The 22,762-nt window shown below is 50.0% G+C and overlaps 2 protein-coding genes across 10 annotated transcripts in view; one reads left to right on the forward strand and one right to left on the reverse strand.

Annotated features, from left to right (window-relative positions):
- On the reverse strand, window positions 1-22,030 carry LOC311343077 (clustered mitochondria protein homolog). 4 transcript variants are annotated; one of them, XM_084467935.1, is made up of 29 exons: window positions 21,913-22,030; window positions 19,779-19,911; window positions 17,872-17,978; window positions 17,488-17,659; window positions 15,852-15,983; window positions 15,379-15,545; window positions 14,918-15,072; window positions 13,793-13,915; window positions 12,898-13,030; window positions 12,173-12,265; window positions 11,891-12,051; window positions 11,186-11,377; window positions 10,183-10,740; window positions 9,892-9,965; window positions 9,681-9,785; window positions 9,326-9,426; window positions 8,678-8,830; window positions 7,503-7,565; window positions 6,874-7,127; window positions 6,082-6,166; window positions 5,082-5,235; window positions 4,565-4,704; window positions 4,107-4,187; window positions 3,566-3,691; window positions 3,039-3,148; window positions 1,872-1,965; window positions 1,647-1,769; window positions 1,485-1,558; window positions 1-1,117 (listed from the first exon to the last, which is right to left on the reverse strand). In XM_084467935.1, the coding sequence occupies exons 2-29, from the start codon at window positions 19,828-19,830 to the stop codon at window positions 235-237; spliced, it is 4,665 nt and encodes a 1,554-aa protein (XP_084324061.1). In that variant the 5' UTR covers window positions 19,831-19,911; window positions 21,913-22,030; the 3' UTR covers window positions 1-234. The 4 variants fall into 4 exon arrangements, with proteins under 4 accessions (XP_084324061.1, XP_084324060.1, XP_084324058.1 ...); XM_084467934.1 differs by having other exon boundaries at window positions 1,485-1,549; window positions 17,872-17,990; XM_084467932.1 differs by having other exon boundaries at window positions 17,872-17,990.
- The window catches only part of ddhd2 (DDHD domain containing 2), a 17,189-nt gene continuing 15,271 nt past the window's right edge, over window positions 20,845-22,762 (forward strand). For 3 of the 6 annotated variants that reach the window (XR_014633459.1, XM_084467940.1, XM_084467936.1), the window contains exons 1-2: window positions 20,921-21,230; window positions 21,482-21,633. Coding sequence is in view for 5 of the 6 variants with exons in the window: in XM_084467940.1 (XP_084324066.1) it covers window positions 21,532-21,633 (102 nt within the window). In the remaining variant the exon portion in view is untranslated. Of the gene's footprint in view, window positions 21,231-21,481; window positions 21,634-22,762 lie in introns of all 6 variants that reach the window. The other 3 variants (XM_084467938.1, XM_084467937.1, XM_084467939.1) reach the window with 3 other exon arrangements.

The following is a 22,762-nucleotide window of genomic DNA, read 5'->3' on the forward strand; positions in this document are numbered from 1 at the left end:
TTTTTTAAAAATCTTTATTCAACAGCAGAATGTTTATTATTGGAAAAAAAAGTTTCCCTAAGAAGTAAGTCCCTCTCCCCATGTAACCGGTTCTGTCCCCTCTTCATTGAGCAGGTGGGTAGAAAACACTCCCATCTCCTCCACGTTTCTGTACCAGCTGAAGTTACCTTTGATTCCACCCCATTTAGTAAAAGATTTAACACGATGGTGAAGCCAGGCTCCCTGTGGTGCCCCTCACTCTTCAGGGGCTCCGTTGACCACCACGCCGTTCTCTGCCCCTCCGTTGACGATGACAGCGTTGACAGCCGCTTCGTTGGCTTTGGTGGACTTTGCGTTGACCTCCACCAAGTGCTCTTTCTTCTTCTCCAGCTCCAATAGGTCAGTGTCTTCTTCGTCGTCGTCGTCGTCGTCGTCATGGACTCCATTCACACCGTTGGTCTCCTCGTGTGAGCCTGACTTCTTCACCTCCTCTCCTCCGTTCAACATCCCCTCAGACGTACTAACCGTCTCCCCCGTCCCCGTTTCTTTGTGTTCGGTATCATCTTGCTCTGACCCCTGAACATCTGGACCTCCGTTCATGGTTCCATGGAGCTCCACCTCCTCTCCCGCCGTCTCCTCATGCTCTGGTTCCCTCGGGTCAGAGGGCTCCTCCAGGTGACCGTTGACGGCCACACTGGCAGGGGTCTCCTCCGAGGGTTCCTCCGCTGGCCGGATCTCCTGGCCTCCGCTGAGCAGAGCCTCCTCGGGATGTTCCGCTCCCCCGTCACCGTTCTCCAGGCACACGGCTGCTCCTGCTGCTCCTTCTACTGCTGCTCCTTCTGCTGCTGCTCCTGCTGCTTCTTCTGCTCCTGCAGGCGTGCTCTCTTCTGCTCCTGCTGCCTCTGCAGGCGTGCTCTCTTCTGCTCCTGCTGCCTCTGCAGGCGTCTTCTCTTCTCCTGCTCCTGCTGCCTCTGCAGGCGTCTTCTCTTCTCCTGCTCCTGCTGCCTCTGCAGGCGTGCTCTCTCCTTCCCTCTTGGCCTTGGCGCTGATGAGTCTCTCGTTGATGACCTTCACCTTCTCTGTGGCCTCCGCCAGCTTCATCTCCCAGAACCTCTTCTTGAATTCCCGGAGCCTATTGCTAAAAATCAAAACATCCTCCATGAACAATTCATCCATTTCTTCAGAGCATAATAACAATGCAATAGTCATCCTAGATGGTAAATGGACTGCATTCGTACAGCGCTTTTCTAACCAGTGGCCACTGAAAGCGCTTTACAACATTCACCCGTTCATGCAGGTGTCGACCATGCACGGCGACAGCCAGCTCGTCGGGTTAACAGTTAAGGTGAGGTGTATTGCTCAGCGACACCTCGACATTCAGCTAGGAGGAGCGCAGGAGGATAGCAACCTTCCGGTTACCAGCCCACCTGCTCTACCTCCTGAGCCACATGCCGCCCACGTAACGAAACACGTTTAGTATCGTTATAGGTGCGGTTACTGCTCACCTTTCTGCGTTCTTCCTGATCCCTGTGAGCAGCACCAGCTGTTCCAGAACGGTCTCCGTGGACGGCTTCAGGCCCTGTGGACGGGTCAGTGTTAGCGCCCGTTAGCACCTCGTTAGCACCTCGTTAGCTCAAACACAATCGGATTTGAAGCGGCGCCCTCACCTCCACCGTCGGCTCCGTCACTTCGGGAGCCTCCCTGCGGCTGCGCTCCACCCGCACGGCCTGCTGGGTAATGGTACGCAGGAACTCTGCGCTGCACCGTGTCTGTTTGTGATCCTCGCCGAACTGAAGGAAAACAGGACTATGAGCAACGGCAGACACGCCAACAGACGGCCTCCTGCACCAGAGGGGAAGGGGGTAGGGGGTAGGGGCACGGCAGGTACTGACCATGGCAGAGTAGGCCGCCTGCGCGTCTTTCTCGTGGCTCATGGCGGAGCGGTAGTCCCCTTTACTGCACAGCCACTGGGACAGCAGGTGCTGGCTGGAGGAGGGGGAGACAACGGGGAGCAGGCTTTGAGTGACAGACTATGGCAGAGGACTCCAGGGGCTTTTAAACCCAAGTGAAACAAAAGACAACGCAGTTCCTCTGTGCTGTAGGGAGGATTTAAGAGCTTTTATTTGAGTGTTATTTGTTAGGGCATCGCTGTCCATCAGTGTCTGAAGTGCACTATGAGAACCTCTGTCTGGGGTTGACTGCCTGCCTCTTTATGGGCCGACCACTCCCAGCTCATTACTGACCAATCAGGACATCACTTCCCTGATTGGCTCAGGGAATCCTTCTTGCCTTTCAATCACAGGTGCGTTGAGTGGAACACTTCTCAACGGTGGTGGAAAGTTGGGAGGGAGGGGGCAGAGAGATGAAAGGACATTTGTTGCAGTGGTTTAATTTTAAAAACCTTTGCTCTCGTCCACCCTTCCCTCGTCTCTCTCTCTACAACCAACACACTCCTTTAAAGGGGACACATTATATCAGTCTACCAGCCTACAGTGCTACAGTGGACTGTAGCAAACGTTGCTCATCTATCCGTCATACATCTAGGTCATGGTTTCTCAACAGGGCGATACCGCCCCCTGGGGGACAACCTGGGGGGGCGCTGGGAACGTGAGAGGTTTTCTTTTCTTTTTTTAGATTTCAAACTTTCATGGTTTTCAAAAAAAAAAATTATTTTCTTTTTTTTAGGCTACCTGAAATAAATAACATATTTTCATTGATGGGTTTCTAACCCCTCTACCGTCTCAGCTACTTGTAACTGTCTATGCTCAGTGTGACAGCGGTCATACAGAGCGGTTCGGTCCTGCACACGCCCGGACTCCCGTTACATCAGCTATCGTCATGATCTCGGGGGGGGGGGGGGAGGGGGGCGCCAGAGGATCAGGGTAAGGTCAGGGGGGCGTTTGCTCAAAAAAGGTTGAGAACCACTGATCCAGGTGGACACGCCCACCTGTGATGTCAGAAGCGGCACATTTTCAAAACGGCTTGTAACGGCTAATCCCACTCACACCTGCTGGTATAATAGGTCCCCTTTAAACCCTGCGTGGTGATCCTCAACGTACCTGAACGCTGTGTGGGTGTCGGTGGGGCCGAAGAAGGACATGTTGAGCTTCAGAGCGCTCTCCAGGTACTGCCCCGCGGCCTCCCCCGTCAGCAGCAACCCGAGACAGCCCTGGGGGACAGAACCGGACGGGTCAGCGGAACCACGCAGAGGTGCAACCTCTGCAGACAGAGGTCCTAGAGCCGTTTAAAATGAGAGAGAGTAACCGCTCTGAAACATCCAAAACCGGGCCTACTTTGGCCATTCGTGATATTATCCTGGGCTACGTAAACTGGTCCAACACAGATGCTACGTCTCCGCCCATCCGTAGCATTGTGGAACCTGCACACACCTCTGTGTGTGTGTGTGTGTGTGTGTGTGTGTGTGTGTGTGTGTGTGTGTGTGTGTGTGCGCGCGCGTTGTGCGCTTTGTGTAAACAGAGGAGGTTCGGGTCTAGATTGTACAATCTATATATTTATGAGGTGTAATCGAGGCCAAGAAGTATTGCGATGAAGCCCAGCAGGATATGGGTTGTTGTGGTCGACCTACGTCCAGCGTGGCGACGTAGGGGTGGTCCTCTCCGTGGATGGTCAGCAGTAAGTGTCGGGCCCTGAGGAGACATTTCTGCGCCAGGGCCTTCTCCCCCCCGGCCCCCAGGTAGACCGCCAGCAGAGCCTGAAACCACACAGGAGACATGAGACATGAACACAGAGGACATGAACACAGGAGACATGAGACATGAACACAGAGGACATGAACACAGGAGACATGAACACATGAACACATGAGACATGAACACAGAGGACATGAACACAGGAGACATGAGACATGAACACAGAGGACATGGAGACAGGAGACATGGACACTTGAGAGATGAACACATGAACACAGAGGACATGAACACAGGAGACATGAACACAGAGGACATGAAGACAGGCGACATGAAGACATGAACACAGGAGACATGAACACAGAGGACATTAACACATGAACACAGGACATGAACACAGGAGACATGAACACATGAGACATGAACACACACAACATGAACACGGGTCAGGGTCAGCTGCTGCTGCGGCAGGGTACTCACGTATTGCTGGATGGTGCTGGGGTGGTCGAAGCCCAGGACCCTCTCGCTGAGCATCACGGCCTTGAGCTGGGCGCTCCGGGCCTGGAGGACAGAGGGGGACAACCACATGATCAGTCTATTGATCTTAGATCTTTTTATAGATTCAATCGTATTTTGTGAGGATGGTGGTTTAGAAAAAAACATCTAGGGACGGTATTTCAAATGAGAACTATAAAGAGTCAGTTTGAAGGGTCAACTGAAGGGTTGCTGGTTAAATGCCTGGTTCCTCCTAGCTGAGTGTCGAGGTGTCCCTGAGCAAGACAACCCTGACTGTTCTGACCAGCTGGCTGTTGCCTTGCATGTTGACATCGCCGTCGGTGTGTGAATGTGTGAATGTATGAATGGGTGAAGGAGATGCAGAAGTGCAGCGGCCTTCTGGAGGTTCCAGAGGAGGAGCAGGGTAAGGGTGAGGGGCCTACCTCTGCTGCCTGGCCCTGCAGGAAGGTGACCTTGGCCAGCGTGCTGAGGCAGTAGCAGGCCTCTGGATGAAGCTCATCACACACACGACCAAACAGGTAGGACGTCTCCTTCAGACGTTCCAGGGCTTGGTCCAGCAAACCTTCAGACACGGGGACCAAACATAGATACTTAGAAACGCCGTACCAGACACTGTACAGTGAACATACAACTACAGTCAATCGGTGAAGAAAAATCAAGTTTTTCAAGTTTTTTCAAGTTTTTCAGTTTTCAAGCTTTCCCAAACCTTTCTGGCACCAGACCTCATTTATTAGTGTGAAATCTGCACTGTTGTGAATCTGGTTCATCTGGTTCCACACACATCCTTTAAACCAGTCGGCATGTGAGCCTGTGGTATCAACGTCCCAGAGAACATCTGTTTGTGTAGACCATCAAGAACCCACAGACCTCCAGGATGCATCATCAAACACCCGGGCTGAGAGGTCCATGGCCCCTGCGTGGAGGAGCACAGTGCTGTACCTTTCTCTATGAAGGTCTGAGCCGCCCGGAAGGCTTTGGAGGCGTCAGCGACGGGCATGTGAATGTGCTTGACCAATGGGAAGATGTTCAGCACGTCGTCCGGTCCAATGGGAGCCTTGCTTTGGTTGTCCAGGCAGTAGTCTCTGAGTCTCAACTGTTGCAGAGAAGAACGTTCGATTTAGACAGAGCACAACTTTATTCTTTATTTTTGTACACATTTTATGTTATGTTTTGGAATATGTTTGTGACATAAAGATGGACATCATCTGATTGGTATCTGTCCCATGGTTAATCTAAGACACAAAAAAACAGATAAGGAATATAGACAGCATATTCAGTATATCACTTTAATATCTTTAAAGACCGGGTAAACCAAATTCAGTATTTTTCTTCTTATCATATTAATTAGGCCTTAAATGTGTCCCTCAAAACATGTAAAAAATATTTTTCCCATTCATCATTTCCTTGAGGAGCTAGGCCTCAGAGAATGTTCTGTGTGCAGGTTTAAAATGGGCGGGTCTACATCGATGACCGCTTTACGTAAAGCGGTCATACTCACATAAACCCGCCCCCTGCTGCCCTCTAGGTATAAATACATTAACCGCGCACTAGCATTCTGTGGTTTCACCCGTCTATGGTTTTACCGCTCACGAGTCTGGTTTGAATTGTCAGTTTGCAGCTAGCTTGCCCGTTGGACCTCTCCGGTGATGGGCGTGGTTTCCTGGCCTGCAGCGCACACGCCCCCACCGTCCTGAGCCAGGGATTACTGCTCATTTTTCATCAACTTTGAAGCATAATTTTATATACTTCGCGATTTTTTTAGTCCTTCAAATTTGGCCGGGTGGTTAATAATATATTTTCCTGTGGTATTATAAACTCAAAACCCATAATTATTCTTGGTTTACCCGGTCTTTAATTTCACTGTGACACCCAGTATGCTGCCTGTGATAAATAAAGCCGGGTCTTATTAAACATGGAGGCTCTCAGTGGTGAAGGTTACCTGCACTCCGGTCTTCAGGCAGAACTCCCTGAGCAGGGACAGCCTCTGCAGGCCGTTCTGCTCCACCACGTGGCTCACACTGGTCCTGGGGAACGGGGAACACGCACGTTAAAGCCTGGGGGTTTATGTTAGAAGCATTCTTTGTCATATTTCTTGAAATTCATTTGACAGCCTGACAGGAATCAATAAATTAAATAGTCAGAATGACAAAGGAAAATCTGGTACCTGTGGCAGTCTCAGGCCTGTAATAATCCTGTCCAATTATTGTAAGTCGCTTTGGATAAAAGCCCTGAATGTAAATGGTACTTTTTACTCTAATTTAACTAATTTGTTCAAATACTAAATTAACAAATACAAATTTGTTGAATTAGTAGTATTCGTATCTCTCTCCTGTACTTTATGTGGCGTCATCTGAACGTCCCATCGGGTATTAATAAAGTAACATCCTCTGTTCCAGCTCTTATTTACAGAAACCTCTGAACAACAGACAGACAGACAGACAGACAGACAGACAGACAGACAGAAGGGGGCGGGGCCTACCCCAGGTGGGACGTGATGTCATAGGTCTCCAGGGCATTAATAAAGTACCTAAAGTACCTTATTTACAGAAACCTCTGAACAAAAGACAGACTGACAGACAGACAGACAGAAGGGGGCGGGGCCTACCCCAGGTGGGACGTGATGTCATAGGTCTCCAGGGCATTAATAAAGTACCTAAAGTACCTTATTTACAGAAACCTCTGAACAAAAGACAGACTGACAGACAGACAGACAGAAGGGGGCGGGGCCTACCCCAGGTGGGACGTGATGTCATAGGTCTCCAGGGCATCCTGACAGACCAGGTTCCACAGCGCCGGGCCGGTCAGCGCCAACCCGGAGGGGGCGCTCCACGCCGAGGTTTCCGACGCCCCGGTGCCCCCGCGGCCGCCGCGGCGCTTCGACTTCTTCTTGGGCTCCTCCCCCGCGGAGGCGGGCGTGAATTGGGGAACCAATAGGCAGCAGAGGAAGTGACTGACGGCGGCGGATAAGCTCCACACCTCCACGCCCTGCGGAACCGGCGGGAAAACGTTCTCCGTGTTTAACCAGAACCTCAGCGACACGATTCAACATCAAATACAAACCACGGATCAAACATCAATACCAAACAATCGTTAAATTAAATCATTAATATGTATAAAGCTAGAGGAAGAGGATCAGGGCCACATGTCATTATTTTTTTGGAGTTCTGACTTTAAAGTCTGAATTCTGAGATTAAAGTCAGAACTCCCAAAGAAATAATCAAATGTGGCCCTAATCCTCTTCCGTACTACAGACATACTGTTGTAAACGTTATCACATTTTACTTGCAACATACGGTCTAACTCTAATCGTGTCACTTGGAACGTATGATGGTGAGAGACGATCAAAGCAGAGTACAGTACCTGGACGAAGCTGTTGAAGACTCTCCTGGTGGAGCGCACCACCACCTCGGCCAGGGCCACACGCTGCACAGAGACAACGGGACGCGTGAGACAGGAGCAGCTTCAACATTCAAACACTGCTGCCTACTTCAGATGAGAAGCCATGACGATACATAGCGGTAGTGATATGGATTAATCTTGGTCCGAATTTCCATTTCAATTCATTACGATGTAAAACAGGATGTAAATAAGGACTCAAATCGCCCTTTATGTGTTAAAGCAAGCTACACATCAACACCTGATGGCAGTTGACAGTTAACAAGCCCATTAATCAACACTACGTCCCCTCAGGGATCAATTACACCAAGTACTTCAAACACTAGTAAACGTTCTGTCTTTAGCCAGCCGTATAGCCACGTGTAACGGAGTTGAAAAAGACTCAGAAGTGAATTCTCACAAAATTATATTATTAACATGCCATTGTTTATATGCATGTTAATATGAAAGGTCCAGATGTTGTACCGCATTCACCAAGGTTGTATATGAGGCTGCGTGACTGCTTGTCTGTTTCCTTTTACGCATTGGGCGTTTGCGCTACCTGTACATTAGCAGTAGGCCATCTCTGTTGGAGGTAAGCAGGTTTTGGGAGCGCTCTGTATATAATTTAATATTTTAATAAATAAACATGTTTTATTTACAATTTTGGATTTAATATTAGTGTATATATGTTTAGGAACTTATGCTCTCGAAGTTTAATGTTAGCAGGGTTTATAATTCAGTTTGTAGTTTTGGTGGCAACCCCACTTGATACTGTAATGGAGAGCATTGTTCTCTTTCTGTTTTTTATGTTATTTTAGACTTATTCGGGCAGTTACGCTGGAGGTCATGTTGGTTTTTATTGTGAATGCAGGTATGTGATCATTTTCTAATGTTAATGTGTATGTATGTAAAAAAACTATACGATCATCCCGTACATGAGAACTAGGCCATCTCCGTTGGAGGCAGCAGACAATAAATGTCACTGAGAAATCCCGGAGGGGTCTGAATCATTTCCACGAACACCTGCACAAGTGAAGGGTCGTTACACACGCCCCTTCATGGAAGTAAAGGGATCCATCAGGACTTTAATTACATTTGGATACTGATCGGGGAACAGATCAAACTGGGTGATCGGTTTCCTTCACAATAAGACTCACCAGTATGTGTCTCAGGCGTTCCTTGTGCTCTGATTGGCTGATGGCTTTGATCACATGGCCTAGGTAGCGGAGGTTGATGCCCCTGTGGTGCAGGGCCTGTTTCAGGGTGGAGCTGTCCATGGGCACCTCCACGCCCTGCAGGCAGTAGTCCACCTGGGGGGAAACACACACACAGACACACACAGGTGTTCACAACACACATGGGTGAGCTGGCTCCGAGTTCACCCCACACCCGGGTGACCTGGATCCCAGTTTACAACACACCTAGGTGAGCTGGCTCCCAGCTCATAACACACTGGGGTGAGCTGGCTCTCAGTTCATAACACACCAGGGTGAGCTGGCTCCCAGTTCACAACATCTGTCCCGTTCAGTCAGACGTGTCATGTCATGTCTTTTACACATCAAGCCCCGCACTCTTTCTGTTGACAGCCATCAAGAACATAACGACATCATCGTAAAACATGACAGTGACGCTAGACACCTAGACACCACCTGCTGTATCCGGAGCAGCTGATGGAGAAGGCTGATAACAATCAGCACACCATCAGAGATGGAGCAGCTACACAGATGCTATGAACGCGGCCGACCGAGTCTGACATCCACCACTGGAGAGATGAACCCAGCGGGTGGAGGAACAGCGGTGCTTACAAAGTCAGGAATCTGCTGCTTGATGATGAACGCTGCAGCCTCCCTCAGCAGCCTCTCCTGGAGCTTGGTGGCCGCGCTGTCACCGCTGGGGAAGGACACGCCTGGGGGAGACGGACAGAGGAGCCATTGAGTTGGGTTTACAATGAACCACTAGCTCGGTTGTTTCCAAACACTGGATAAAAACACTTCTAGGTTTGGTGTGTGTGTGTGTGTGTGTGTGTGTGTGTGTGTGTGTGTGTGTGTGTGTGTGTGTGTGTGTGTGTGTGTGTGTACATGTGTCTGTGTCTGTGCCTGTGTGCGTGTATGTGTCTGTGTGTACGCGTGTGCGTGTGTGTGTGTGTGTCTGTGTGCGTACCTGGACAGAACACATTTGGGTTGAAGCGCATCTCGAAGATGATGTTGCTGACGGAGCCGACCTCTTCACACGCCGCCCTCACTGCTTTCGTCGCTCGAGCGTCGCCTGTTCACAATAAACGCTCATCGTTAACACCTCATTACATCCAAAGGCCTCAGACCGGGTGATGGATCAGTGACCTTTGACCCCTGACACACAAACGAGTCATCACCTGGTTTTGCACACTCTTCAAAGCCCCCGTCCTCCTCCATCAGCTCTCTGACCCGCTGGTTGAACTGCGAGTGTCTGAGGAGTGAACAGAAGACTCAGTCAGTGTTCCGCTACAGGGGAGCCGTCACCCTCGGCTGGTTTCCAACAGAAGAGACGACTGGAGAGGCCTCCCGTGTGTTCTGAACACCTCCTCAGCAGAGCTCTTTACATCAGACCAGCGTTAGCGTGACGGTTCCCCTCGGAGGCCCTGAGCCGCTCCACTGACGGAGCAGAATGGGGGTGAGGATCTTACTTGTGTTGGACGAAGGCGTGCCACAGCTCCCGTCTCAGCCGGCACAGGCCGTGAGGATACCTCCGGGGCAGCCCCGTGTCCGATTGGTAGCTCTCCGGCCACCGGTCTCCTCCTGCTTCTTCACACTTTGGCCTCTCCTCCTCCTCCTTCTCCTCCTCCTCCACCTTCTCCTTCAGCTCCTCCTCCACCTCCACCTTCTCCTTCACCTCCTCCTTCACCTCCTCCTCCTCCACCGTCTCCTCCACCGTCTCCTTCACCTTCTCCTCCACCTCCCCCCCGGCGGCGGCGGTCAGGGCCCGCTCCGCCGCCTCCACCTCTGGGCAGAAGTTGGCGTCGGCGGGCATCGTCCGGACGAGGTCCAGCAGGTAGAAGCGTCCGTCGCCGCCCATCAGGCCCTGGGCGTCCACCGAGGTGAAGAGGGGCACCTGGTACCCCGCGGGGCCCACCACCGCGTGCCTCTGCAGGGACAGGGCCTTGGCAGACTGGGCCAGCAGCACCAGGAGCTGCCTGCGTGTGGACGACTCCTGGGGGCCCGCGTTCATCCCATACATCAGACCCCTGACAAGAAGGAGGACAGAGAGAATAACGTTGTTGTTATCAAACCAGAGGAACAAGAGGAACCGTGTGCATCACACTCTGTCTGCAGAATCAGAACCACAAAGAGTTGAATCACCAAGTAAGCTTCTAGTGAGGAACAGAGTGTGTATGTGTGTGTGTGTGTGTGTGTGTGTGTGTGGGGGGGGGGGGGTGCTGTACAGCTGTAATGGACCTCATGCAGCTATACACGACCCATACCCACAGCGAGTCCATGTTGTTTGTATGTTTATATCGTGTTCTTCACTGCGCCACAATGCCCTTGTATGTGCAAACTTGGCCATGATCTGTTTCTGGTTCTGATTCTAATCCAGTCAGTGTGTGAAGCCCTTAATCAGTCACAGTCCAGGAATGAGATTCGCTTCACGGCCCATGTTTTACAGATTCCGACTCTGAGCTCTGAATTCACCTCGAGGAGGGCGGGGCCGGAGACTCCGGGTCTGCCTCCGGCTCGGGGGCGTCCGACCCGGGGGCCAGGCCCTGGGCCGACAGACGCACCCCTCGGTAGTCCACGGTGGCGGTGGGCAGCGTGTGGAGGGCCTGCAGCTCCCCCAGGTCGCTGTACGCCTGGACCCCGTTCAGCTCCAACCGCTGGGCGGCCCTGGAGGTACGAGGAGGCGGGGTTAAGGAGGAGGCGGGGTTAGGGAGGAGTCAGCCTGACTGATCGCAGGTTAGAGTTCGTTCAGGGTCACGCCAGGCACCACGGCACGAATGAGCTGTGAGCACACCGACGAAAAATGCATTTAAGATAAGATAGGAGGAGATAAGAGTTTATTTAACCATTGGGCGTCGCCTCAGAATGTAGAGGCCAGTCAAAGCAACAACAACAATGGTTAAACCGAAAATGAAAATAGTAAAATCAAAAGAATGTGTAAGTAAATAAATACAACATAATATTGTACACACTATGCTGTATACGGTCAGAGGATGCAATTATGTGGATGCAGGACTAATAGTATGACAAATAGGACCAACATACTATCCTATATTATGGGAGGTTGTGAAACAATCTGATTGGCGAGACTCTGAGAGTCAGTTTATGCAGCAACCCCCCGCCTCCGCCCCCGCCCCCCCCCCCCCCCCCCAAGTGATCCAGTACGGGCGGGAGTCCTACCTCCGGCCCCGTACCCCCCCGGCGCTGGACGACCCCTGGCTCATGAAGACCCCCCCCCAGAGGAAGCCCGGCTCCTCTCCGCCTGAGCTGACCGTCTCCGCAAAGCCGTCCACCACCGTCTCCGCACCCTGGGCCGCCGCCAGCACAAAGGCACTGTTGACCTGGAGGGGGGGGGGGGGGGGAGAGAACGGGGGAGACTTTAGACCCTTAGAACGGTCATCTGTCTGCTGTCTGGTTCTATCTGGTTGTGGGTGTGTTACTGCAGAGCTGTAGGGGGCTGACCTGCAGCAGAGTCCGGTCTCTCCATAGCCGCTCCTCCAGGCTTCCTTGGGGAAGATCTCTGGCGGCCTGCAACTCTTCATTCCAGTCTGGAGCCTGACAACCAAACACATGCACACAGAGTCATGGATCGCCATCAAATGCTTGAATTTCAGGCAATCCTCAACCAAACAAAAATTACAATCTGAATTAAAGATATAGAACTATGAAGTTAACAAGAAAAAGTAACACTCAAGACACACAACACACAACACTATACACATCACACACATAAGGCGGTGAGTATGAGTTGAGGAGAGTGCCAGCCACGAGTGCAAATATTGTGTGTGTCCTTAACCTTCGTCATAAGACACGACAGAAAAAGTTGGGCATTACTAAACAATATTTTATGGATCATGGTCAGCCTTGACATAATTACTCGAGACTCAACGGGTAGCCAGTTGAGTTCAGCAAATTGAGACCTACCTATATGAGACCTATGGGCTGAGTTCAGAATGACTCTCATTCATTTATTCCGTGCTGTTTGCAGCCCCCCTTTGAGTAGGTTTGTTAGGCCTTCAAAACAGGAAGCGCTAGCAAATGTAAAATGATTCAAAATGAAGGAATTAGCTAAAATGATCATTGTTGACCTATTTAAAAAATGTGAGTTTCTGGCTTTGTGAGCCCGGTGACTTTACTCAGAACCTTGTTGGCCATATTCCTGCCATCCAATCAAGCGCCCTGGGTACCTGTGCTGTGGCCTGCTGCTCCAGCCCCAGCCTGCTGAAGGTGTTCCTCTGGGTCCGGGAGATGGACGAGGGGCCCAGCCAGCACATGGTGCGGTAGGGGGTGGGCAGCACCTCCGCGGGGGGCAGCTGAGCCCTACAAAGGGGGGGGGGGGGGGGAAGAGAGGATGGATGTGCGGGTCAGAGTCTCAGCATGGACCACACGCCTCTCCAGCGGGGTCAACGCAGCCTTCTTCTCTGGGATTCATGAAGGTCTTCCTCATCTGAGGTCAGTATCAGCACCTGATTGGTCATGCTTGTATTGGTGTCAAGATGGCTCTCGGAACCAGGGTCTCAAAAAGTCAAAAGGAACCCTTAATAAAATTGAGCCAGACTTACACTAGCCTCATCACAAAACATGCATTTGTCCAAATGGCAAAATGTTAAATGGACTGCATTCACACAGCGCTTTTCTAACCAGTCGCCAATCAAAGCGCTTTACAATACTGCCTCACATTCACCCATTCACGCACACATTCATGCACACATTCACACACCGACAGCGGTGTCAGCCATGCAAGGCGACAGCCAGTTTGTCGGGAGCAGCAACCTTCCGGTTACCAGCCAGCCCGCTCTACCTCCTGAGCCACATGCCGCCCTTGTTGCGGGCCTGCTTGTGACGTTGCCAGAATAGTAAACAGGTGAAGAGATCCCTCGACACATACATAGAAATCGTGTGTTCTGGAACCACTCTTAGAAGAACCATGGGCCTTATCCACCTTGAGGATGGTTCCCCCACCCCCACCTAGCCCGCGTTTAGAACCAAGAAGGAACCAAGATGGCCGCCAGGTGAATATAAGGAACTAAGGCCGATTGAATAACACAGCAGCGCTCTGTGTTCCTCTAGCGTAGCGGTTACCTGGCCTTCACGGTGGAGAGGGCTTGTTTGAACGCAGGGCTGAGGTGACAGAGCAGGTCAGTGAAACAGTGGCAGAGCGGAGACGCCTGAACGGGACGGGGATCAAACACCTCTTCTGTGGACCTGGAACAAAGGGAGGAACACGAGGGGATTCTCAGCGAGGGTCAGTGATTAACTCAGCACAGCTAATGGATCACTACAGCCCTAAGATTCTACCCAGCATATTCTAATATTATATTGTTCACACTACTACTGATAGAAATCAAAAAACCCACTGACTAACTTTGTTTGCCCATAACTGGATCTGAAGGTAATTGGATTTAGAATTTCAGATATTTTTTTAAATAGATGCTTTCAGCTGTATTAATACCCTGTAATATCCTTACTGCTTTGTTGTAGTCTTTATATATATATATATATATATATATATATATATATATATATTATGTTTGCCCTATATATGTGGTTTCCTGTTGCTTGTGACAATAATGTCAGTGCCCAGTCAGTCTGTCTGTGTTGTTCTGTGCATCTGACAACACAAGACTTGAACTTGAACTTGACCTCTCTCCAGTCATTTTTAGTTTTTAAACCACGTCTGTGCAGCACTATAACCTCTTCTGTCACCATTCCGGTATTGATCGTATGGCCTGATGGTTTCCAGCCAAGTGTCTCTGGTTACAAAGGTGTCTGCAAAATACTTAATACTCACTTGTTCAGAGTTCTCTGCATAGCCTCATTCCTGACCTCCCTACACCCCTCTTATGCACTCATGTGTGTTGTACGTCCTTCCACTTAAAAATAGTACTTAGCGTTGTGTAGCATCTTATCCTAGCTGTCTTAGTTGTATAAGGGGAATGGGTAAACCTAGTGATTGTTAGTGCTTGGCACTTGGTTCTATGAACATCCTTACTGTACCGACAGAGATATATTGTTGTTTCTCTTTCTTCTGACAAATGTACTTATTGTAAGTCGCTTTGGATAAAAGCGTCTGCTAAATGTCCTGAATGTAAATGTAAATGTAAATGCAAATGTAAATGCTACATGACCAGGTGTAAATATGCTAGGGAAAACATTCCCTGTCGCAGCCAACCCTAAACTAAAATGAGCAACATGCGAGTTTGTTACCTATTGATGAAGAATCCTTTTGGACACGAGGTGACGTCATAGCGGCTTCCTTCTAGGGTCACCACGGTAACGTACAGGAAGTCCCCCTGCAGCTTCCTGTGGCCCGGCGGTGGATTCCAACAGCTGAGGGACAAGTCCCTGAGATAGATGGAGCCCTGAGGGGAGGAGAGTGAGACCGGCAGGTTGGGATTGGGCCTCCACGCTCAGTGTACTGGAGTCAGCCCAGCGGCTGCCAGGGCTTTGTGTTTCATGATTGATTTATTTGAATTCATTACTCATTACTAATCTACTATTCGTGATAACAACCCTAATCTGATTTAACCTTTGTTTTGCTCGATTATGATACCATTATATGTCCGTTGTGGAGCCTATCGCCCTCCCCCCCGCCCTGGGGCCCCCCGCCCCCACAATGGACTGGTACCACTGGTACACAAACACAATGGACCTGGCCGGACGGGTACCTCTGTCTGGGAGCTGTGCGGCAGAAGGGCCATGAGGGGCCTCTCCAGGGACCCGGGGAGCAGGTATTCTGGGGGAGTTCCATCCTGGCCCCCCGCCTCTGCTTTGGGAACGCTTAGGGAGCGCTTCAGGCTCCGCCCGGTGGGAGAGCCCCCATCTTTGGCAGAACCTGGAAGACGAAGAGAGCAAGAATTCTGGTTTATTATGTTTGTGTTTTAAACCCTGTTTAACGTGTTTTGGATGTGTGTTTAACGTGTGTTGGATGTGTGTTGGATGTGTGTTTGACGTGTGTTGGATGTATGTTTGACGTGTGGTTGATGTGTGTTGGATGTGTGTTGGATGTGTGTTTAACCTGTGTTGGATGTGTGTTACACGTGCGTTTAATGTGTCTTGGATGTGTGTTTGACAGGTGTTTGACTGGTGTTTGACGTGTGTTGGATGTGTGTTGGACGTGTGTTGGATGCGTGTGGATCACCTGGGGTGTTTGTGAGCGTCTCCAGGACGCTGGGGGACCGTCCGTCCTTCAGGGCGTCCTGGGGTCCAGATGTCCTGAGCAGCTCCAGCACGCGGCCCAGGTGGGCCCTGGCGGAGTGGGGGGAGTAGGGCTCTGGGAACCGCAACAGGTGACAGGTCGTTAAGCTCTGAGACAACAGACTTTATGACAAGACACTCAGAACTAGAGAGTCAACATAGCCAGAGGGGCCTGAGGATTGCGGTTTAGCAGGTGAGTAGAACAGAGTGTGTGGATTGAAGACACACGTTACTCAATACTCTGCCAACTTCTCACCAAATAAAGCAACTGTGGATACAAGTTAACAGTTGAGTTGGAAGGCTGGAGGTCAGGATTAATCACACCCCGGCCAGGATGGAAGTCTACTCTCAGCCATAAAATACCCTCTTGCTCGTTTCACTCTCCATGTTCAAACACTACAGAATTGGCACACTCACATCTATACCTCTTTGTTTTCTTACATGCTACAAAAGACCAGATTTAACTAAATGCCTCGCCTGGGATTGTTGAAGCACTATATTATCTTATTACTCAAACATCATTGGAACAACACCCAAAGAGACACGGAACTAATGATTCTGATAACAATAAATGTAAAATAAATATTGGCCAAGTCGTCAGGCATGAATGTACTGTTCATACATAAGCACATTTCAATCGTTTCAGAGAACTTCTCACACATTCTACCCTCTGAAATCTGCGGCTTGGCACTCAGACGTAAGATGCAACACTCTGTTCGCCAGCGGCTGGAACCCGGTGACCCTCCACAAGGTGAGGCTGCTGTTTTACATGCCACTGGGCGCGACCCAACAGCCACGGGACCAGAGGCGGCGATTGATTAAAATAATTATTAGCTTCGGCTCCCATGGCTGTCAATCACAAGGAGACTGTTTATACAATCCATTTTTATTGAAGCGTAACACAAGACTAACATGCCAAAAACACTATGACATCTAATCACAAGTTCTGAGTATGAACTGGTAATGCTGAACTGGTTTTGTTTACTCCAAGCCTCCAAATAAGGACATGCACCATGCATTCCTCGCAGCGCTGCAACCACAACATTTTGCTGTGCACCACAGCAACAGCTCTGGCACGCCCCTCCCAGGCGATGGGGTGATGTGCTCCAGCTCTCCAGCAGTACGCTGGAGCAGCAGCCTAACAGACAAGGCCCGCCGTGCCTTGCTCGCCCCACCGGATAGGCTAGGGATGTGCTGTGATGCTGTGTTGCTACACGTGACAATGTTGAGGGTGGATAATAATTTACTATTTTAATTGTGTATTTTATCTATAAGTCATAAACCCATTTCAGAGCTTTGTCACAGAGGCAATCAAATACAAATATAAACGTTAAAAGATCTTGCCTGTTTGCCTATTGCCTTGCCTGTATATCTATCTGGAGAGGTATCTTTGTGTACCATTGCCAACCACGAAGGCAGTGTTGATAAGGCCCAACTGAAACAACAACACTGATTACCTGTTGTTTTGAAATGACCAGGCGAGTGTCTCTGATCTGATCTAAACACAGGCCTTTCGTAGCGTTAGAAGGGACAGAGGTATTGAGGGAGAGAAGAAAGGCAAACAAGAAAACACACGCTACCTTCAACCAGGCGGAGGACAGATCCTGGCCTGAGGCCCTTCAAGCTCTTCAGATCCACCAGAGGGTCCAGGGGTGTACCGGCGAGAGCCAATGAGAAGCTGGAGCGTGGACACACCTCCTCCCGAGCCATGAGGGCCATGACGGTGTCTTGAACCTGCCAGAAACCATGCACCTGAGGAACACACGGGAGAGGCCAGGAGGTCAGGTGACATGTAACACAGGGGGTCACACGGTCACATGTTACATTATGTGTTACGTAGCACGTTACACATTACTGAGGTACGCCTAGCGTACCGAGGGACGCTACGCTACCTGTCCATCGACAGATAGCTTTACTGGCTGGGCGTCCCAGCTTTGAGGTGTGTATTGTGTGGAGCTCTTTACCTGCATCTCAAACATCTCCATGCCCGCCCCCTGGACCTTCACAGGAAAGGACGACTCGTCTGCGTTCATCACAAAGGCCTCTGGGACACCGCTGGGTGGGGAAACATCTGTGGACAGATCTAAGATCAGAGCGTTTCGTCTCTGATGAGAAATTGTCCTCCAGCCTTATTGAGTGACATCTGACACATGCAGGAGCGGTTATTACAGATTAGTTCATAGCAATCCAGACGCCGTCAGTGGTGGGAAACCATCAGACATAATGAGGGTGTCATGTGCAATCAAATCCTCATGACTAAGGCTTGAGGTGCTTTGAGTGTGTGTGTGTGTGTGTGTGTGTGACAGAGAGAGAGAGACAGAGAGAGACAGAGGGAGGGAGAGAGAGACAGTGAGAGGGAGAGAGAGTGACAGGTAGAGAGACAGGTAGAGAGAGAGCGAAAGAGTTAACACTGAGAAAGTGAAAGTGGGGTGTGTCTCTCCCGCACACACACACACACACACACACACACACACCCCACGCACACACACACACACACACACACACACACACACACACACACACACACACACACACACACACACACACACACACACACACACACACACACACACACAGTGCAGGACCCAGCGTGTTGAAAAACGACTAAACCTGTTGAATAAGCATGTGAGTTTCATGTCATCCCGGGGAGAGAGGGGACAACCACACCTCACTCTGGCATGCAGGAGCTCAACTACGCTGAGCGTAACGAGCCCAGCCTCACAGAGCCCTGTTCAGGCGGAGATAACATAGGCAGACACACGTCACCACAAACAGATGCTGCAGCAACATATAAACAAATAAAGAAACATTTTCAAGTTATAAAACAAGTTTTATAACTGAGCCTGGGGCCGTTTCACGTCTGTAAAGCAGCCCCGCAGAAAGTTTCCCTGTGTGTGATTGGCCGAGATCGAACCCTCCTCTCGTCCTTTTCCTTCCCTGCCCAGATTCCAAACCTCTCTGCATCAGGGCCTTTCCTCTCTCTCACTGCCCAGTTTACCACTACAAGCCCCCATTGTGCCCGGCCTCCGTCGTTTATCGTTCTGCTTCTTCTGATTCCGTTGTCCGACAAAGTACTTCTAACGACTAACCTCTCTGAAGTTAAATCTTTGTTTATTTAAACCTGTTTATTCACTGTGTCATAAACTGACCATCGTGTCACTGGTTTCCCACCAGACCAGTGTGGTAAGGGGCCCCAGGGCCTGATGAGGGACCCCCCCAGGGCCCCTGGAGGTGGGGAAACGTCCATGCCTCATATTTATTCAGCCCTTCCCCTAAGGAACCGGGAGTCGGAGGAAACGCAAGTGAAGTATTATGAGCAACAATGAGTGAGACACACGTCCACTAAACCTTTTAGGACTAGCTAAAGAAATCCTGTTCTTTAAGTACAGGTTGAAGTATAGCTTTAAACCACTGGACTAAAACCAGTATAGCTTTAAACCACTGGGCTAAAACCTGTAGGAAGGAGACAAGCCTTCCCCTACAAGGCTGAATCAGAAACAGTAGAAAGGAATGCTGCTTTATTCAGGCCGTGTAAAAGCCTGGTGCATTTTTCTTCTTCGGAGATGTGCACTCTGTGCGTGTCAGAGGGCAGTACATGCCAACACTGCTCTGCTACCCTGCAGTCGCACGCCCCTGCCAACTGCCCTCAACAACAAGCCATCTGGGAGTGAGTCAGAGGAGGAAGGTGTGGAAGAATAGAGGCAAACCGTAATAGAGGCTCACATTAGTAGAAGCAACCAGTAATAGAGGCACGCAGTAATAGAGTAACACAGTAATAGAGACACATAATAATAGAGACACACAATAATAGAGACACACAGTAAAAGAAGCACACAGTTCCAGCCAGCGAGACATTTGAAGGAGTTCTTACCTGCTTTCGGGTTACTCCTTCCCCCTGCTGCTCTCTTCACTTTGTCTCTCATCTTCTGCTGCTTTGAACTTTATATTTTTGGTATCTCTCTCTGCGTTCAGGAGTGGTTCCAACACTTGTTCCACACTGAGCACTGTGGTGCAGGGAGTGAGACGGGACGAGGAGGAGCGTAAAAAAAAAAGTGAGGTCTTTGCTCAGGGTTTTATGCAGCGTGAGTTATAGTAAAAGCACTTCTATTCAGAATGTGGATCCTGCCCCTTTTGCTTCCACAAGCCAGTCAATGAGGCCACACCCTCCGTTGGAGAGGCCACACCCTCCGTTGCTCAAGAGTCGTCAGGCTACTGTCGGTCCTCAGCCTTCCTCTCTCTGAAACCTACTTTGTGGAACTGGGTGTGTCAGTTAATTCGAACTTGATTCATTTTCTTCTCCCCTCTCCACCCTAGCATTACCCTCACCCTATCTGTCCCTGGGTCTGCCCCGGAGGAGAGGCGTGGGTCACAAAGCCCCGTGTTTCACCTGAATGCCTTAACTTAGTTCATCTTATCTTAAGTCTTCTGCCCGTACATGAAGCGGCTCCTCCTCACAGACACAGTGCAATCAAGTCAGAAGAAGTTTATATCAAAGTAGTAGCCTACTATTAATGGATTTGATCGCACCTTTATGGTGGGTTCATCCGCACCACGTCTTGTCATTTGATGACAACAATCAAAAGCATACAGAACATGGGAATCTCCGTGGATGGGTTTGTATAGTAATGGATAAAACGAAACGATCCCTTTCCCAGAGAAACACTTTCCTTCATTTAATTTAGAGTACTCACTTTAAGACGGGAAGTCCGAGGTCCCCGTGATCCTGAAGCTAGGCATAGGACGATATGACCTCGTTTCAGATGTGTTACTGTTTGTAATAATAGGATATAAATAAGCTTTTGGAAGTTTTCTTTGGACGTTTCTCTGCAACTTTGCTCTGTCTGTGCGACGGGAGTGACGTTAGCGAGGGGGCGTGGCCTCCGTCTGACTGACAGCTAGCCCCGACGTGCTAGCCTAGCCTAGCTTAGCCCAGCGGTGTTTACGTTCTGAGTGAGAGACAGCTCACCCGCCTGAAACCAAACAACCAACGTTAATGTTGTGTATATAGGAGAGTCGTTCCCAATGGATGACTTTGAGATGTGTTTGGTAATAATGATGTAGAAATCAAAAGGAAGAACCATAAGTAAGTGTGTGTGTGTTTGTTTGTGTGTGTGAGTGTGTGTGGTTGCGTGTGTGTAGCAGGCAGGCTAACGCCGCGGACACTGGGCTTTAGTGTTCCCGACGCCCTTGCTGGTTTAGTGGGCGAAGGGACACCGGCTCACCCATGACATGTCCTCTGATTAAACCTTTACACCCGTCCCATGGGAGGCACACAGCGGGACACACAGCAAGGTAACAGGACGTCTGTACTGGGACCAGCAAGGTAACCATCTGTACTGGGATCCGCCGAGTCCAGTCTTACAATCAATGAGCTGCTAGATATTCTATAACTTTGACTTGTTGTCGCTGTAAGGTGTATAAATATAGTTTATTTGAGCCACTATCCAATGATTGAAGTTGTATGCTCTGGGGCTGTAATCCCACAAACATCCAGCCGTAACGACACTGTTTGTTTATCTACTGTACGGATCGTGTATCTGATGAGAAACTGAGATCTTTGGACCTGTCCTCTAGGGTCGACTGATCCGCGAAGCCGCAGACTAACTGACAGCTAGGTCGGGGTAATGTCCCAGATCCCCGGTACAGAAGAAGTCCTTCCTCAGGCAGACCGCCCAAGCCGCGACTCCGCCTCTGAACCCCAGGCTTACAAAACCCCCCTTCCAGAGGTGAGTGTGAGTGTGTGTGAGTGTGAGTGTGAGTGTGTGTGTGTGTGTGTGTGTGTGTGTGTGTGTGTGTGTGTGTGTGTGTGTGTGTGTGTGTGTGCGCGCGCGCGCGCGTCTGTGTGTGTGGGTGTGTCTCTGCATGCATTGCTATATGTTTTTACATGCATAATGTAAGGGCACATACCAGAACCTATTGGCCTCACGGTTACCAAGCCAAGAATCATGCCACTCATCTGCTGCTCAGTGGAATACCTTTACTCAGACAATGTGTGGACAGCTTACTTTCTGGAAGGACAGGGTTGTCAGCGTCAGTCAGATCGTCCTCTGGTGCCACGGCCCCTGGGTAGAAAGGGTTGCCCCACCGGCGACAGAGAGGCTGAGCCTGTAGGGCGGGTCGTTACAGTTGATACCTCCCTTGGAATCAGTTTCACAAGCAGCGCAATGAACTCCAGGATCAGGGTAGTAAAGCAAGCATGTATGTTTGGACTGTAATCTGTGTATGGGTATGCATAGCGCTAATCACTGAGGTTGCGCTTTAATTAATTAATTCCAGTGTAAGAGTTGAACGACCACACGGTCGAGGCTCGGAGAGTCTCCCTGTGCTGCACTGATTGTTGTTTGTCATATTATTGTTTGGAAGATGATGTATTGTAAATTCCATTGTATGTGTGGTGCATTGCATAATACATACTGAAAGGGTCACATCCCTTTTGTCCTCAAGATGCACTTTCACGCCTCAGATTAGTGTCATGGGATTAGTGACTGAGCTGTCATGAGACAGAGACACCAATGTTTCTCTGTTGTTACCCAGGCACTGGCCGCCATGCATAACCAACACGGCCATCCTTGTGCGGGCAGCAAAGGCGTGTTCCACTCCGTGGAGATGATGGAAGCAAGTTTACTTAACATTTTAAGCAATTTTTCCCGGCGGGCAAACTAAGCACATAGTCATGTGAAGTTGAGTGAGATTGATGTATTCAACATCAGTTATGAGTCACAGTAGAGGAGCAGGGCAGAGAGGCTCACCCGGGGAGAATGAGTGGCTTTGTGTGGCTGTTTGTGGGGAGGGGCTGATGGCTGCCTTCTCCTTTATCTGCTGCTCTCAAAGTCCATGTGAGCGACCTAGTGACCT

This window comes from Micromesistius poutassou (genome assembly GCF_964030765.1).
Source record: "Micromesistius poutassou genome assembly, chromosome: 5".
Lineage (NCBI taxonomy): Eukaryota > Metazoa > Chordata > Actinopteri > Gadiformes > Gadidae > Micromesistius > Micromesistius poutassou.

Coding starts and splice junctions, on each gene's coding strand:
- LOC311343077 (XM_084467932.1), bottom strand. CDS start 19,830: ATGAGAGACAAAGTGAAGAGAGCAGCAGGGGGAAGGAGTAACCCGAAA. Junction 15,546..15,851: donor GACGCTCACAAACACCCCAG/GTGATCCACACG, acceptor TTCGTCTTCCAG/GTTCTGCCAAAGATGGGGGC. Junction 8,831..9,325: donor AGCAGCAGATTCCTGACTTT/GTAAGCACCGCT, acceptor GTTTCCCCCCAG/GTGGACTACTGCCTGCAGGG.